The sequence below is a fragment of the Panicum virgatum genome, chromosome 5N (genome assembly GCF_016808335.1).
Source record: "Panicum virgatum strain AP13 chromosome 5N, P.virgatum_v5, whole genome shotgun sequence".
NCBI lineage: Eukaryota > Viridiplantae > Streptophyta > Magnoliopsida > Poales > Poaceae > Panicum > Panicum virgatum.
The window spans coordinates 63,610,772-63,628,684 of NC_053149.1; the positions used below are offsets into that span (position 1 = coordinate 63,610,772).

A 17,913-nucleotide genomic window follows, 5' to 3' on the forward strand; every position below is an offset into this window, starting at 1 on the left:
AAAAACTAGGACAAAACATGCATCAAAGGGTGGGATTGAACTTTCCGTCTTCGAAGCCTTCGGGGAGGTCCTGGTCGGAGCACTGTCCTTCGGGCTCGGGGTCGTGGAACTGGTCCTCATTTGTGAGCTCGCGGTACTGCTCGTCAACAGGCTCTCCTTCATTCACACCGTGGTCTACGACACGTACAAACAAACACACAATCAAGAAAAAGAAATAAAAACTTTATTGTTGAGCTCGATTCAGAAATAATTAAGATATGGAGTTCGGAGTAATATTTTTGGGTGGTTTCTTAATGGCACAACCCAAAACTATATTAGAAAGGTGTGGCAAGGTTTCGGGTCGATCGGAGTTGTTTCGGGTCATGAAATGATAAGTCTTACGGAGGTCTAGGGGTTAAACAAGGAGTTAGGGACCTATTTGTAATTATATTTAAGGAGGCAGGGGCTTGATTTGTATTTTAGAAACTAACTGGGTCATTCTAAAAAGGGTTAGGGGCTTATTTATAAATATGTTGCCCAGTGGAGGGGTCTGTTTGTGAATATCATACAGTGCAGGGATGTTTTTGCATAAAAGCCAAAAGGTGGAGTGATTCTTTAATAAATATAATAGAAGGGAGGGGGTTATGAGCAAAATGCCCTGTCTTCCCCTCTTCCCTCGCGCTGGAAAACAGGGGAGGGGGACGGCACTCGCCGGCGGCGCCCGGGCGGCAGCTCTGGGGTTCGGGAGCGGCCAGGAAGAGGGGGAAAAGAGGGAGACCCAAAGGGTCGATTCCCCCCTTCGATTTTGGGGAAAGAAGCTTGCAGGGCGGGGTTTCATGGTGGTGGCGCGGCAGCAGGCGGCGGCGGTCATGGAAGCGGCACTGCAGGGCTCGTCGGTGACCAGGACCCGGGGGAAAAGGAGGAGGGGATCTCGGGGATCCCAATGCCTACCTTGGCTCGGGCTGTGGTGATGCGGAGAGGGGAGCTCCGTGGTGGCCGGCGTTCGGGAGTGGCGGTAATGGCGGGTGGCGGTGTTAGGAGGTCAAGGAGGCGGCGGCTCGTAGTGGTGGAGCTCGAAGGCGGGGCAGGGGCCTCTTTATAGACCAAGTAAGGCTGTGGGGAGGGCGGCAGGGCGGTGGCCGTGGTGTGGCCGACCGGCGAGCCTCACGGGCGGAATTAATGGCGGGTGGCCACGTTAGGTTGTCGCGGAGTGGCGTGCAGCGGCGATGGCATCGAGGCCGCTCACTGTGGCACGTGGAGGGGGAGGCTGGGCGCTGGCCTTGGCGCGAGCGGCGAGGCGGCGGCTCTATGGCGGCGCTGTTGCTAGGCGACGCGCAGTGCGGCGGGTGAACGTGGAGCAGTGCGTGGGCGGGACCGGGGCGGTCGTGTCCGTGCGTCGAGGCGGCGAGCGGCGTGGTGGCTCAACAAGGCGGGGTCGGGCGGTGCGTATGTGCCGCGGCGTCGGCGAGCGGCTCTGCGGCGTCACGGCGGACGGCGCGGCGGGTGGCCTGGGTGGAGCACGTGGAGGGGAAGGCGGTGGCGGCTGCGCTGCCCAGGGTGGCTCGGTTAGCGAGGGCAAAGCGGGTGCGTGGGCACGGCTCGGTGCGCCTGGCGCTGCGTGCGTGCGCGCGTGCGCGTGCGCACGGGTAGGCCGTGGCGGCGCTCGCACAGGGGCGGGGCGCTCGGGCTGGGCAAGCGGGTGGAAGCAGGGAGCGGCCGGGGTGGCGCGCGGGGCAGGCAAGCGGGGGTGAGTGGCGTTCGGGGCGCACGCGCGGGAGCGAAGCAGAGGAGAAGGGGGGAAGCGGGAGAAGGAAGGATGGGGAAGAGAAAAAAAGAAAGAAAAAAAAATGGAAAAAGGAAAATGGAAAAAAAAAAGAAAAAGAAAAGAAAAGGAGGGGGGAGAGAGGGAGGGCGTGTAAGGAACATGGCACCATTTATGTCATTTCGAGTGATTTTGGTGATCGAATGACAACACAACACTTGGACTAATATGATTGTTAAGATGACAACTCTCAGGCTTTTAGGTTCAAGTGATGACAAAGAGAAAGAAAAGATAGGCGTAGCAAGGCCCGAAGGGCCGCCCCTACGGCCAGGTTAGCGGACGGGGGTCGAGGGGGAGCCGCCCCTCGCGGGTCTCAGGGCAGCGCCTTGAAAGCTCTTCGGTCTGAAGCACCGGAAGAACCGACGCATGAAGCATCGGTGCATCCGATGGTTGTCGGAAGAACCGACGCCATGGCAGAAGAGAATCAAAGCCAAGTCAGCTTATGGGCACTGGATGAACCAACGGGTCAAAAAGGGGCATCGGTGCATTGGGCGTCCTATGTTCCAGAGACGATGTCAAGAGCCCAGGAGAAGATTCTTCAGCACCGGTTCAACCGACGGTGCATCGGAGTATTGCGTCGGTGCAATGACGTCAGCGCCCAGGAGAAGATTCTTAAGCACCGGATGAACCGATGATGCATCGGTACAAAGCATCGGTTCAACCGGTGATCACTGCGTCAGCTGTCAGGAGTTCAACGGCTACTTCGGGTTATGTGTGACCGGAAGAACCGTCGCTACCTCAGCCAGAGGCATCGGTTCTTCCGGTGATACGCAGATTTTCAGCTGACCGTTGGAGCAACGGCTACAAGACTTGGTGGCCTATATATATATCTCACCCCGGCCATTTGAAGTTTGCTGGAGTTGCTGGACATCCCACACACACCCAAGAACATCTCCAAGCCATACAAAAGCATCAAGATCATATCCTTAGCCCTTAGCACACTTTGAGAGTGTTGTGTAAAGGTTAGCTCTTAGTGAGTGTGATTGCAAGGCCTTGAGCCTTTGTGCTGTGGTTCTCTAGTGAACCAAAACAAGAGCTTGGTGCGCCGGCACCTTGGAGCGTGAAGCTCGCCGGCAATGTCATCGACCCTCCGACTTGGTGTGGAGCGGCGACAACATCTTTGTGCGGGGGACGTGGAGACCCACATCCTTTGTGGAGAAGCTCCTTAGTGGAACCCGGGGCCAAGGTGACCGTGATTGTGTTCACGGAAGAGACTTGGTGGCCGAGTAGCAATACTCTTAGTGAGTGCTACAACAACGTGGATGTAGGTGTGCCTTTGTGGCTAACCGAACCACGGGATAAACACCCGCGTCAAGAGTTTTCTATCTCCTATCCCGCTCTTTAAGCTTCCGCATTTATTACTTGCAACCTTTGTGCCTTTACTTTCATAGAGTAGTTTCTTGTTAGAAAAGGCTATAGGGTGCATAACTCTTTTGGGATAGGGGTTTCACACTAGAACAACCTAGTTGCATATCTAGATAGCTTGTTTTAGTTTTAGTTTTGTGCAAACTAGTTGGAGACATAGGTCTAAGTTTTTTAGTGCCTAATTCACCCCCTCCCCCTCTTAGGCTAGAGCACCCGATCACTTTCAGGGCGGGATTCGCGCCGATCGCGGCGCCGACCGCGACTGCTCGCGCACGCACTTCGGTCGGGCGTGGCGCGGCGGTCGGTGGTTCGTGACGCGCGGCACAGAAAAAGAGCGGGCCGCGATAGGGATTGGACATCGGGATGTTCGGAACAGGGACAGTTCCCGAAATAATGGGGTTAGGGATTTAGGGAAAAACTTTGAGCTTGACGACGAAAACTCAATTTTGAAACTAATTAGCGCACGATTTAACTCAGCGAATTTTGGGATGTTACAAAGGACCTGTTTGGGAGAGCTCCACCTTCAAAAAAACAGCTCTGCTCCACAAATTTTACTCCACTTTTGGGCTCCACTCAAGCAATTTCACTCCATCATGTTTGGGAGAGCTCCACTCCACAAATTCTATAGGCCCAGTTCCATTCGCTCCGCTGGCCCAATGTGCAAGCAGTGGCCCAGCTCAGCCCATCTAAACTCCCACACTTCCACGCAGGCCCTGCTTGTCAGGTTATCTTCCCGTTCTTCCTCTTGTTACTGTGTGCAAGTAGATCTTCCTGACAGGCGGCGCCGTCAGCGGCGGTCCTCGGTAGGCGGTGGAGGGAGAACCAGCGCCGTGGGCGAATCTTCCCGGCAGAGGCGGCATCGAGCGGCCCCTTGGGAGGACTGGAGCTCCAAGCTGCTAGCAATGGTGGGGCGGCACGACCCAAGCTCGAGCAACGGTAGGGTGGCGTGACCTCGAGCTCGGGCAGCGGCGGGAGGGTCCCGACGGGCGGTGCGACCCGAGCTCGGGCAACAGCGGGGCGGCGGGAGCAGCTTCGGCGGGCGCGAGGGGCCCCGGTGGGCGGTGGCTGTGCGGCCCCTAAGGTGGTGCCACGGGTGACGGGCGGGGGGGGGGGGGGGGATGTGCGACAGAGGGAGGGCTCCGGCGGGCGGCGAGAGGTGCTCCAGTGCGCTGCGATGGAGGAGACCGCAAATGTTGACTGGAATAGACCAGATTGAAATATATTTTGTGTAATCAGTGGCAGTGATGGATAATTTCACTCAACTCCACCAGCTTCAAGAAATGATGGAGCACCTCTTGAGGAGCTCCAAAAAAAGTGGAGTGGAGTCAGTTTTTGATGGAGTGGAGTGAAGCTGGTAGAGGTGTTTGGGTATATTTTTGTGGAGTGGAGCTAATTTTAGTGGAGGAGAGTGCTTCCAAACACCTTCTAAGGTTTTTTGTTGTTCGATGTCCTCTCTGTTAGCATGTAGAGGAAGATAAACGTGTTTCCATACATAGACTCTCAGTCCAGTGACGGCACGCAGGCCCATACTTACGCCTCCGGCCCATGAGTATTCCGCGACAAACTAGAGCGTTACACGGTCAACATCTTACAGTCTTTGACTCCGTCTCAACTGCATAACTCGAGTGTACCCTTGCTGGCCTTGCAGCTACTCAGCTTCAGAGCCTAATGCATAAGTGTAGCTATCATCACGAAATGGTCAATCGCGTAGACGACAGAAGTTCACAGAAAAGCAAACATAACGTAAGCAAGTTCAACAGGTAATCGGGCTGAAATCAGAATGCCTACTCTAATCCATGTCCATGGTCGCTAATTCGCCAAATAAAAGCGAGCATCACAATATACAATGCTAAAGTTTCGCCGCCGGGTTGATTAACAAGATGCTGACGCATTTGCACAGGACGCGCGGGTGGCATACGCAAAGTGGGCCGCTCGATAGAGGAAGCTAATGCAATCCTGCACTAGAAAACTCGACCATTTCTAAGACCACACAAATCTTGAAAACCTGATGACGAGGATAGGTCAAAGGGTCTTTTGAATGCAGCCGCTGGCTCGTGCTATTTACGTTTGCACCCATATCCAAGGATCATGAAACATACTTACATACGCCATTGCCGTGATCAGTATACACAACACAACCAGGCCAAACCGCCAAAGTTACCTGCAGGGTCATATTTACTTGAAAGGGGAAAAAAAAGAGACGAGCTACGATTATCCAGTCGCTTTCTAAAGGTGAAACGGCACATGGATCATGGTGTCGCGGACCGCCACCTTCCATTCGCGGGAAGATCACAACTTCACAAGACGTCCCTTCCGGGGCTTATCCAGAATTTACCCCCAAGAATGGAAGCTCGCCGCGATTTTCTTTTCGTGGAGTCCACGTCGGGTGCCGCATCTCCCCAATCCGCCTCCGCCCTCGCGGTCGCACGAGCGAATCTAGGGCCTGACACGTGGCGCGCGCCTCCAAGTGCCGGGCCCACTTGGGCTCTCTTTTACCGCCGGCCCCACCTTTAACCCTAATTTCCAATTAAAGAGAAGACTAAGAGCAACTGCAACAGATTGATTTTTCACTTTCCCCTTTCTCATTTTATAGAGGAATCCCCCATTACAATTTTATCTTATTGGGGAGATGTGTTCCAGCATATTGATTTTTCCCTTTCCCCTTTAATTCATGAGTGGCCAGGATCTTCTCATGCATATAGATCTTGTGGCTAGGAATGAATGGATAGAAAGGGAGAAGGAAAGAGAGAATGTGGAATTCCCCTTTAAATAGAGGAGAGGGGAGGGAAATAAAGGGAAAAGGGGAATAGGAAATAGGGAAAATCAATCTGTTGGAGCTAAATTTTTTCCCCTAAATCTCTTTTATGGCTAAAAAGTGGAAAGAGGAAAGGAGAGAATCAATCTGTTGGAGATGCTCTGAGGACTACTCCACCTACTAACCTCGCAGTCTCCCACGGAGTAATTAACATTTTTACCCACCAACTGTTTTGTAAATGAATATACGGGGATAATCGTTAATCTTGATCCCGTTCACTAAAAATAGTTTTTTAAAGATTTTCACTAAAAATAGTAAAAAGACAGAGTAAATTCTTTGCAGGCGGCGGGCCCCGAGGGTCAGGCTGGTGTAATAACTGCGGCGCCATCGTCCGCGATAAAAGTTATAAACCCTAGGGGTTCTTGCGTCAGGGGAGATATCTGCCGTTGGCGTCTAGATCTGACGGTGGCTGCGCCGCGGAGGCTCGTGCTTATCACTCCGCCGTCTCCTTCCTCGGGCTCGCTTCCGCACTGCTCCTTACTCTGTGCTCTCTCTCTCCTCTCCCCCCATCCCCCTTCTCGAGCGGCACGAAGCTTCCGACGCCCGTAATGGCGGAATCGCCAGCCGATCGGAGTCCAATCTGAACCTGAGCGCTCCCGAATCGTGGTTTCCCGTCCCGATCTTCCAGAATCCCGAAGAAATCGGTGGTGGAATGGCGGCCTGCCTACCGATCGGGCTGGTGCCGCTCGATTCGATGGTGCTTTGGCCTGGCGGCTCGGGAGAGCTTCATCTCCTGTGACTGCGCCCTTCTTCTCGTGCTAGTTGGTGCAGGGTTGGATCCTGCAGAGCGCCGCCTTTACGCCGCGAGGAGGTAACTGGGCTGCGGTGTCTGTACGCGCTTTCCATTTGGGGTTCCGGTTTGTTTATCCTCTCATTCTGTGCGATTTGTGTTCTTAGGGTTGGTTGGATAATGAGCGCCAGCGCCGTGGCGATGCGTGCGGAGATGGGCGGCGGCGGTGGGGAGGAAGAGCTGGAGGATGAGCTTGACGCGCTGCTTAGTTCCGGAGCCGGTGGTCAGAGGCGGCGCCCGGTGGATGCGGGCGAGAGGGAGAGGGAGCGGGAACTCAGCATGTTCAGGAGCGGGTCGGCGCCGCCGACCATAGAGGGCTCCCTGAATGCCATCAGCGGCCTGCTCCGCGGCGACGGGGAGGTGGCAGTGACGGCTGCTCCGATTCCTGATGCTGAGGCGTCGAACGGGCATGGTGGACTCCTCTCGGAGGAGGAGCTCCGAGCTGACCCAGCCTACCTGTCGTACTACTACTCTCACGGAAATCTGAACCCGCGGCTGCCACCGCCGGTCCTGTCCAAGGAAGATTGGCGGTCAACCCAGCGCCTGAAAGTTGGGGTGGTTGGGGGGATTGGGGACAGGCGGAAGGCGGGGCAAGAGGACGCGGGACATGGGACGGGGATTGCAGGGGGCAGGTCTCTGTTCTCACAGCATCCTGGTTCTGAGCAGGAGGATGAAACCAGGAGTGACGGAGGTGGTGCTGCAGAGTGGGTGGATGGTGGAGGAGATGGGCTCATTGGTTTATCGCTTGGGCGGCAGCGTAGCTTTGCAGATATGCTGCAGGTCTGATCTTATTTAGGTTGCAAAAACCTTCTTTATTTTGTTTCTGTTTTATTATATCTTGAGTGACATTGAGTTTAGTTATAAAGAAGAGTTAGGCTTAATAGCTTCTACCTGGTGCATTGTTCTGGTAGCTACACTCAACTAGTAGTTAGTTTAGCGGTATTATCCATGTGAACTTCAATTTGGATGCATGGTTTTGAATTATTTCTAGATGGTTTAGGCTGATATTAATAAATTTCTGGTACATGTTATTCTTATTTGTGGAGTAGCATGGGCCATGGGGAGTTTAGTACTTTTATTGGTAAGTCTACACAGTTCTGCCAAATCCCATTTTAACACATTCTTGAGATTTTGTCTGTATTTTTTTAGAGATTGATATCAAGTTTTCTCATATAGTTAGAGACCAAATAAAGCATATTCTTGGTACTTGAACCCGCATGTGTGTCCTGATAGTATTTGCTATTAAATAACTATTTTTAAAATTTTCATGTTAATGTTTGTAGTGTGCAAGCTTGAGTTTCTATAATGCTAGTGCAAACATTGTACATTATTACCACGTCTAGTTTATAAATTTATGCTTCAGTCTACCTGTGCCTTTCTGTGCCTTTTATTGGACATGCATCATATTTAGTTTCATATGGGTTGTTTCAGGATAATATTGGCCGCAGAACACCTATTTCAGAGCATCCCTCCCGGGCAGCCAGTCGCAATTCTTTTATTGACAATCAAGAACCAGTGAACTCTGCTGAGAACCAATATTCTATGCATACTGATATTTTGGATGTGCATCATCCTGCTGGGAATTTGCAAAATGTCAGTGGTCTTCACAGCCTTAATGCATCCACCTCCCAAACATTTGCATCTATTCTGGGTTCATCTGTTTCCAGAAATGCTACTCCAGATCCTCATTATGTTGCAAGGATTCCTAGCCCTGGGCTTCCACCTGTTGGTGTTAGGATTACTTCCAATGAGAAGAAACTGAATTGCTCCTCATCGCCATTCAACACTGTATCTTCAAAAGCAGTTGGCGCTGATGATATTTTATCTGCATTATCAAGTTTGAACTTATCAAAAAGCGGTACTTTAAATGGAAATAACAATATCAGTCGATCAAATTTTCAGAGAGAGACAATTGACCAGCAGAAATTTTCTCTTGACTCGCAAACTGCTCATGTCAATAATAAGCAGCACCCTGTGATGTTAGAAACTGACGATGAATATTTGGGTATGCCATCGATGTCACAATCATCCAATTCTTCATTTGCTGACGTTAATAACGGTGTGGCTGGTCTAGCAGAGTTAAGAAACAGTACCAACACAAGGTTAGATGGGCATTTGGAAATGCAAAGATCTTCTACTTTATCTTCTCGTTCATATCAGAAATCCCCATCATCTTCTAATGAAAGCCGAGGTGGTTCTCCTGCTCAACATCAGAACTTTGACACTATAAATTCAGCCTTTTTGAATTATGGGCTCACTGGATATCCACTCAGCCCAGGTTTGCCTTCTATGATGCCTCCTTTGTTTGAAAGTGCTGCTGCTGCATCTGCTATAGCTTCACTTGGTGCAGATTCAAGAAACCTTGGAAACAGTATTTTATCTTCGCCTACATTGAGCCTAACTGATATGCATAACCTTGGTCGAGGTGGTAATCAAGTTCCTACAGGTCTTCAGTCTCCTCTCTCTGACCCGTTTTATGCGCAGTACTTGAAGGCAACTCAGTATGCAGCACAGGGAGCTGGCAGCTATGGTGATCCTTCCTTGGAAAGAAGTTACATGGGTAGCTCATATGCTAATTTAAATGCAGTTCAAAAAGCTTATATTGAAGCTTTGCTTCAGCAGCAGAAACAATATGAAATGCCACTTCTAGGCAAATCAGCTGTTTCAAATCATGGGTACTATGGCAATTTACCTTTTGGCATGGGCATGCACCCAGGAAGCCCATTGGGTAGTCCTGTCGCTTCTCCATCTGGTCCGGGCAGTCCACTTAGGCTTGTTGAGCGGAATATGAGGTTTCCGTCTAACCTAAGAAACTTGGGTGGCTGGAATTCTGATCCAAGTGGCTATATTAACGACAACTTTCCATCCTCGCTTTTGGACGAGTTTAAAAGTAACAAGGCCAGAAGTTTTGAGCTTGCTGAAATCGCGGGGCATGTGGTTGAGTTTAGGTATGCTTTGTCACATAGTATCATTTTTTATTACAGATGTACACCCTATATATCTTAAATCTAATAAATGGCTCGCTAGTATCTTGATGAGCATGGTCTTGTATTTATTGCCTTCACAAGTCGACATGTTCAGGAAAGGTCAATGCTGCAAATACACCTTGAGTTTTCTTTAAAAAGAATGAATCTGATGTAGAGTTTGTGACCACTATGCTTACTAGCTGAACTTGTTCTACTAAAGGTAGTTCTAGACGTCTTGGATGTGATATGTGCTGATCTTCATTGATTTTGCAGTGCTGACCAGTATGGAAGCCGTTTCATTCAGCAAAAACTTGAAACTGCAACAGTCGAGGAAAAGAACATGGTCTTTGAGGAGATCATGCCTCATGCACTATCGTTGATGACTGATGTATTTGGAAATTATGTTGTACAGAAGGTATTCTTTCTTACACTGAACTCTCTGTTAGGATGAGAATACTTATTGTTTCACCATTTTCTCCAAACATGTTCCAAGGTTGATCAAGGATTCAATCACTTACACGTGTTATTTTCCTAGTTTTTTGAGCATGGGAGTGCAGAACAGAGGAGGGAGTTGGCTGATAAACTATTTGGACATGTATTAGCTCTCAGTCTTCAGATGTATGGATGCCGAGTTATCCAAAAGGTACTAAATGATTCTTGTCTTGCTACTTAGCCACTCATACAATCAGTGTTGCAAAGAGTTATCTTTCCTTAAAAAAAACACATCGGTTATAATAATTACCTGACCCAATCTATATGCACATCACTGAAGGCAATAGAGGTGGTTGATTTAGACCAGAAAACTAAGATGGTTACTGAGCTTGATGGTCATATCATGAAATGCGTACGTGATCAAAATGGAAACCATGTGATCCAGAAATGTATTGAATGTGTCCCAGAAGATTCTATTCAGTTTATAATATCGACATTCTATGGTCACGTTGTACCATTATCCACCCACCCTTATGGCTGCAGAGTCATACAGGTATACCTTTAAGTTCTGCGCCTAACTGTAAGTTTCTTCCCTTCTCGTGTTGATGAGATTCACGGTTTTCTTGTCGCTATACAGAGAGTACTCGAACACTGTGCTGATCCAAAAACACAGCAAATAGTCATGGATGAGATATTGCAAGCTGTTTGCATGTTGGCACAGGATCAATATGGAAACTACGTTGTCCAGGTTAGTACTGCTTTCTGATTTTTTGAACTGGTAGTTTTATTTCCAATCCTTAATAGCTATATATAATTTTACGTATTCTGGTTCTTGTGTATGAATAAATATTTGCATTATCCTTATATGCTTTTTACACAAGCATTTCAACTGGTGACCTGTACTTATATCCTTTTCTAAGAACAGCAGGGGAGGCCCTGCTATTTTTCTCTTGTTACATTTTTTAAAGTTAAATCCACAAACGTCTATAAAACCAGGGTTGGAGTAACAAAGACACACAAGGTCTACAAAGCTGAAAGGAAAGGATTGGAATAACTAGAGACATAACAGTAGAATAAAAAAACTAGTGTTCTTAATGCACGCATATTGTAGGCTCCTTCCCTCCATAGATGCATATCTGCATAAATCATTCTCTTCCAAAGGTGTTTATTTGGGAAACTTTATCAAAAGATGCATATATTTATTTGGAACCAAATATGGAAGTCCAGAGGGATTTGCTTTTTGAACGCCTTTTTGGCAGGTCAGGTTATCTCTGTTAGTTGGTCCAGAATTAGTCCTTTTATCATATGTGAAACCACTTTGGTGGTAAAAAATTTACAGCTAGAGACTCAAGAGAATGATGTTGACACGTTTCAATATCTTTTAGTACTGCAGCCTTGAACGAATACATTTCAGATTGGCTGAATGGGTGTTGCACTATTTATGATCTCTCTAGGAAAACTGAGATTAGTCTATGCATATATGCAATTGCATGGCTAATTTTACTCAATTTATTACCTTAGATAAAACATGCTATTAGAAAACCTCATGTGCTTGTCGCCAGCAATCACTTTCAACTTGTAACATACTGATATACCATTCTTATGCAGCATGTTTTGGAGCATGGGAAGCCTCATGAGAGATCCATCATTATAGAAAAATTAGCTGGACAGATCATTCAGATGAGCCAACAGAAATTTGCCTCTAACGTTGTTGAAAAGTGTCTAACATTTGGCGGACCTGCAGAGCGAGAAGTTCTCATAAATGAAATGCTTGGAACCACTGATGAGAATGAGCCTCTACAGGTTTGAATTTTTCTCTTAACACTCAACATGATCATAACTTGAAATTTAATCTCTATATGGAACCTTCTTTCAATGGAACAAAATGGGAAATTTTTTAGAGGAATTGTTTTTTATTCTTTGTTGTTGTAGCATCACTGGCGGAGCCTGAACCCGAGGGGGGGGGGGGGGGCAGCCTTTGTCAGTTGAGCTGCTAAACCAATGAACAGCATCACAATTACTGTTCAACTAATAGAAATTTTGCATGGCAAGAGGGGGCCATGTCCCTCTATGGCCCCAATGAGGCTCTGCCACTGATTAGCATAGTAATTGCCGCCTGGTCCCAGACATGAAAGAATTTAGTTCACACCAGATATGTGTGAAAAATAAATCAAATGGTCAGTAGGATATTCTAAAGCATATTGAACCCATGGTCACAAGGGAATTGTTTTAATCTCTTTTGAAAGGCATGCTAAACCCACCAATAGCCTTTGAATGTTTAAAGCTTTTGAAAACACCGATCTCAAGAATTGTAGTACAAAATTTAACATTTAGGATTTGAGCTCCTAAATTTTCTATGCTAATAATTTAGCAACGCTGCATAAACAAATTGGATAGCTAGATTATTGCAAATTAGCCTTCTTTTTTTAGTTAGGTAGCCTATTTGCTAGCTATGGCAGCTTCTTTGATTCTGAGTAAGGATAACTCAAAATCCTTTTTCTTTTAACCTATTATACAGGCAATGATGAAGGATCAGTTCGGTAACTATGTTGTACAGAAAGTACTCGAGACATGTGATGACCAGCAACGTGAGTTGATCCTTTCACGGGTAAAGGTCCACTTAAATGCTCTGAAGAAATATACATATGGGAAGCACATAGTTGCTCGTGTAGAAAAACTTGTTGCTGCTGGTGGTAAGCTTCGCTACCCAACTGCATTCATCACTGAAATAACTAGCTGCAGTATTTCTTTCGATTAATCTCTTTGCTTTTGTAATTTTTGAACTGTTTTAACATAGTTCTCCTTGCAATTTAAATCCAGAGAGGAGGATTGGACTTCAATCACAAATTCCTTCTTGATGGCGTAAAAATGACCATGTACAGCTAACCATGGCTAGACAGATGTATCTTCTGCCTTCTGCTTTGGGCTGCTACAAGCCGAGCTTAAAAATAAACATGTTGTACTAAGAAGTCTGTACATTTTGTAGTATGAGCTTATAGTTATGCCAAGACGAGGCTCAGACAAATTAATCTTTACCTGATGCTGCTGCGGAGAATAGGCGTTCTGTATAAGTTGTAGGTGTAAAGAGAGGAGGAAAGTCTATATTTTGCGACGAGACTGTACAAATCTGCGATCCTGCAAGAGTTAGCGTCTGCTTAGGATAAGGTTTCATTGTCCTCCATGTTTATCACTAATGGGTTTGTAATACTGAATAACTGATGTAACAATTCCAGCTTCTAAAGCCAGATGCGTGTTTTTGTATGGAATTCCTCTTATCATGAGCTCGTGCTGGGTTAGCGGCATGCAAGTTTCTTGTTTCGTTAATTCCATGAGGTGTCATTTTCGTGCTGAAGTGTTGAGCCCGTCAATTCTTCCCACCCTATTGGCCCTATTGATTTTTTTATAGATGCCCTATTGAATTATTGATTGGGATGTAGTAGGTGTAAAACTTTTGACATGGTTGTTTGTGACGCCGGAGTATTTGTTTTATCTTGCTATATGATGCTATCAATCATCAATCTCGGCTCATATAGAGAAGCAAGAGATAAGGTAGAACTCGCATCACTAAACATGGCTCACCAGTCAGCTGAAGCAACAGCAATGTTTCCTTTTCCCTTTCCCAATTTAGTAAGGCTAGCGCATGGCTAAATGCCAAACCCTTTTCGTGGCCACATTTCAACTCTACCCATCCGCGCGACACGGACTTGAGTTGCGTCTGCGACACCAACGCGCGCCATGTGAAGTTTGGCGACGGCGCCCGTTTTCGGGCAATTCGGAACCATCCCTTCTCTGCTGACGCACCAAAACAAACCAGATCGTACTCAACAAACTCGTCAGGATTCCAAGAACGGGCTCTCCTCGGCTCCTCACCATCTCCGCGCCCGCCAAAACTCCCTTGCGGTTCGGCCGAGACACCATGCGTGCCCCGAGCGACCCGCTCCGCAGAGGACGCAGCGGCGCCGCGCCCACAGATCACCGCGACACCGTCAGAAACCCGAGCCTCCTCGGCCTAGGGTTGAAAATCCGTCCCGACCGGCTCTATTTACCGTTTAAATCGATCGTAAATCGTTTTCGTGGAAAAAATAGGAAAATAGAAAAACAAAACGGGAAAACAGGCGGGAACGGGAACGGTTGCGGTGTTTTCCCGACCGTTTTCACGGTTCCCGTTTTCAGCCGGGAAAATTCCCGCGGGAATTCCCGTATTTATCGTAGTCGACTGTGTTACCTGTGTTGGAAACGTGAATTGTTGTTTGCATGTGTTACAACGTGAATTGTGAATTCGTGATTCACTTTACCCGTGTTTCTTAGTTATACAAGTCTTGTTTCAATGTTATTTATGCATAGTTGTAATTATTTTATCGAGTTAAATGTTTGAAGGGGTTGTATGTATTTTTCTGTTTTGAGTTATCGATTCCCGATCGTAATCGACATGTTCCCGACCGATTGATTCCGTTCCCGATATCTCGTAATATCGATTTGTTTTTCCGTCCGTTTTTTCCGTTTCTGTTTCCGTTCCCGACAAAAAAATATAATTGCGGGAATATTTTCCCGAAGGTTCCCGACTCATAGCTACCTCGGCCGCGCCCGCCCCGCCACGGCGGAATATGTTATGTTATCCCCACGCGCCGGCCGGCCCCACGACGCCCGCGCCCGCGCCCGACCCCTCGTCTTCCTCCTCTTCGCCGCGCCACGCTGACTGCATGGGCGCCGGCTCCGGCGCGTCCGGCCGCGTGCTCGAGTGGGAGGCCGGCCTCCCCGACGCCTCTGAGCTGACGCCGGTCTCGCACCCGCTCATCACCCCGGCGCTCGCCGCCGCGTTCCGGATCAACATCGCGGGCGGCGCCTTCCCCCCCGCCGCCGCCTCCCCCCTCGACGACTCCGCCCTCGCGCACGACTCCCCCACCTCCCACCTGTCCTTCCACTGCCACGAGGAGGAGGACGTCGAGGAGGAGGAGGGGGGGGGGGGGGGTGGGAGGCCGAGGACGCCGCCTCCGGGAGCGGCGCGTGCCGGGGCGGGAGGGCCGGGAAGAAGGCGAGGATGGTGTGGACCCCGGAGCTCCACCACCGGTTCGTCGAGGCGGTGGCGCACCTCGGCGACAAGGGCGCCGTGCCCAAGGCCATCGTGCGCCTCATGAACGTTGAGGGCCTCACCCGCGAGAACGTCGCCAGCCACCTCCAGAAGTACCGCATCTACCTCAAGCGCACGCGCAGCCCCCCCCCCCCCCCCCCCACGCGGCAGCCGCCGCCTCCGTCCTTCCTGACGGCGTACGGTTCCCCCTTCAACCCCCACCCGCCTTCTGACGCTTCCAACCAGAGAGGTTACTGCTCGTTCCCCTCCCGCGACTGCGAGAAGCTCGAACGCGACCACGCAGTAAGTCCTACATTATGGTTTTCAAATTTCGAAAACGCTTTCCGTACAAAAGTGAAACCACTCGAAGGAGATCCAGTATCTCGATTCATTTCTATTTCTTCATGTGAAAAATGATATTCTCGTCTGTCCAAAGGCAAATATAACCTGTGGTAAGCAATTCAAGTACAGAACTGCAGATACATCTGAAACAAGATAGAAACGACACTTGTTACACTGCGTTCGTCTCAAAATTTATCAAGCCATGGCCAGTGGATGTTTGTTCCAAGTTCCATAACACACTTACATTTGGGTCTCGTTTGATTTTCTTTGGATGTTCGGAAATAGTATCGTCTTCCTCTGCATTAAACTTGCTTCCGTTGCTTAACACAATTATAGTGAAGGAGCAAATCTGTTTGCTGATTTATTGGTACCAGATACTCTAAATCTAAAACTTAATCGTTTCAAAACAAAAATCTAACACTTATGGCAACCTTCTACTTTGTGAAATTAGGAAGCTAACTTTTATGTTTGGCATAGATGGCCCATCATTGCCAAATCAAAAGTGTATCAGTTAGAGCATCTCCAGCAATTTGGCAAATCGAGTTGCCATCTTTGATTTTTGGCAAAAACGTTAAAAATACTCCTCCAACAGTTTGGCAAAAGACTTGGCAATTTTTGGCAACTTGGGAAAAATCAGCCTCCAGCGCGTAAATATACGCGCGCGGTGCGCGGTTGGCATTGTGGTTTCTAGTCAGGTGGGAGGGTGAAAAAAGAAATAAATAACAGAGAATGGTTCCTGATTTAAGTTTTCAAGATGTGGAAGGGCATAAATATAATTTTGTTTTTCTCTCAGGGTTCCTGATGTAAGTTAGATTGGGTTTGGCAAGTAAATTATGCCAAACTGTTGGAGATAAACTCTTTTTTTATTTGGCATATCTTTTTAGAAGTTAGCAAAATATAAGATATGCCAATTAAAATATGGCAAACTACTGAAGATGCTCTTAGATAGCAAATTTTAGTAGTACAAAGTGGTGGGCAGATAGCGAACCAACTTTATGCCCACTACAAACTCGTCTCAAAGAGCATATTAGACTAGTATTAGTTATTCGAGTTCATTTTCTGGGAACTTGTGTCGCCTTTGTATGATGATAATCCGGATTTTGTTAGCTGATGTTGATCTGATGGGTGTCTGGCTGGTGTCATGGGTTCAATTGACTAGAAAATTGGTCCCACAACAGGAATGGGGCATGTTCTAGTTTCTCTCAAAAAGGGGATCAGTTTCCCGACATCCGTAGTTAAAGAATTTTGGAATTCCTATCTGAAGATTTGAGGTTGGGTTATTATAAACTAGAAGCATTCCTGTGTAGAAAAAGTTTTGGATCGTTTCGTTTCAGGTTTCCTGGTTGATCAATTTAAATAATTTTGTCATTTCGTTCGGGGTTGTTCTTCTGCAAAATTTTCCATGCTTACTGATGCTCTGCTTTGCAGCAATCTACCACTGATGTTTTGCTTTGATTGACAATCTTTTGCTTTTTACATAGCATGCACTTTTATCGGATTAAAATGCCTAGAAGGCAGTACTTTGCTGATATTGTTGTTTGCGCTGCTGTCAATGACCCCACATGAACCTCTTTTACTTCAGCAATGCCTCCTTTCTTTTGAAAAACCGACACACATCATGGAGGTAGTAGCCAAGGCAAAGTGGCTAATCTTATACTTTTCCTTCCTTTTTTTTTGAAACCAGCATTTTAAGTGACTGATTCTCTTTGCCTTGATTTTATACCAATTGTTTAGCTCCAGGCTATGGGATGGAAGCGCGCCAAAGATGCGTAGTGACAAATAGCTTATGGATATGAGTACGCCATGTTGTTCAGTTAGCCCATAGATGTTTCTCATGAGGTATTACCACAGTGGAGTGAATGAAGTGCAGCAAATAAACGACGACGGTGCCAACATCACTAATGGAGCACCTGCCGGAAGACCACAGTTTTGTGTGAGTTTCTAGTGTTTGTTCTCAACATGTGAAAAGTGAAATTGTGTGCCACGGGGTTTGTAAATTCTTCTTCAGGTCTTGCAGCGTGGGACTCGTGTTGGAGTACATGTATCCTGATGCAACAGTACGATGCTATTCTCTTTGAGTTGCTGGCAACTCTGCTTTTTGCCAATCTAGATAGATGGATTCTGCAATCTACAGAAGTTGTATAGCATCTGCAAGACTGCAACATGGTGATCACTGATCACGTACAAGCTTGAAAACCATTCCAGGTAGCTGACCACAATCGAGACACACGGATCATTGCCTTCTGGACTGCATGTTGCCACCCGATGATCGCCTCGTCTCTGCTGTCAGACGCGGCCGCGGTGGCCAGCGGCAGTTGGAACACGGCAGAATCA

At 47.8% G+C, this 17,913-nt stretch overlaps 1 protein-coding gene and 1 pseudogene across 1 annotated transcript; both read left to right on the top strand.

The window, feature by feature from the left end:
• The first annotated feature begins 6,406 nt into the window (after positions 1–6,406).
• LOC120676700 (pumilio homolog 2-like) lies at positions 6,407–13,447 on the top strand. The gene is made up of 10 exons (XM_039958029.1): positions 6,407–6,792; positions 6,879–7,551; positions 8,203–9,719; positions 10,011–10,152; positions 10,273–10,380; positions 10,510–10,722; positions 10,807–10,917; positions 11,778–11,972; positions 12,688–12,862; positions 12,990–13,447. The coding sequence occupies exons 2-10, from the start codon at positions 6,892–6,894 to the stop codon at positions 13,025–13,027; spliced, it is 3,159 nt and encodes a 1,052-aa protein (XP_039813963.1). The 5' UTR covers positions 6,407–6,792; positions 6,879–6,891; the 3' UTR covers positions 13,028–13,447.
• Positions 13,448–14,778: 1,331 nt separating this feature from the next.
• On the top strand, positions 14,779–17,708 carry LOC120676701 (annotated as a pseudogene).
• The last annotated feature ends 205 nt before the right edge of the window (positions 17,709–17,913 follow it).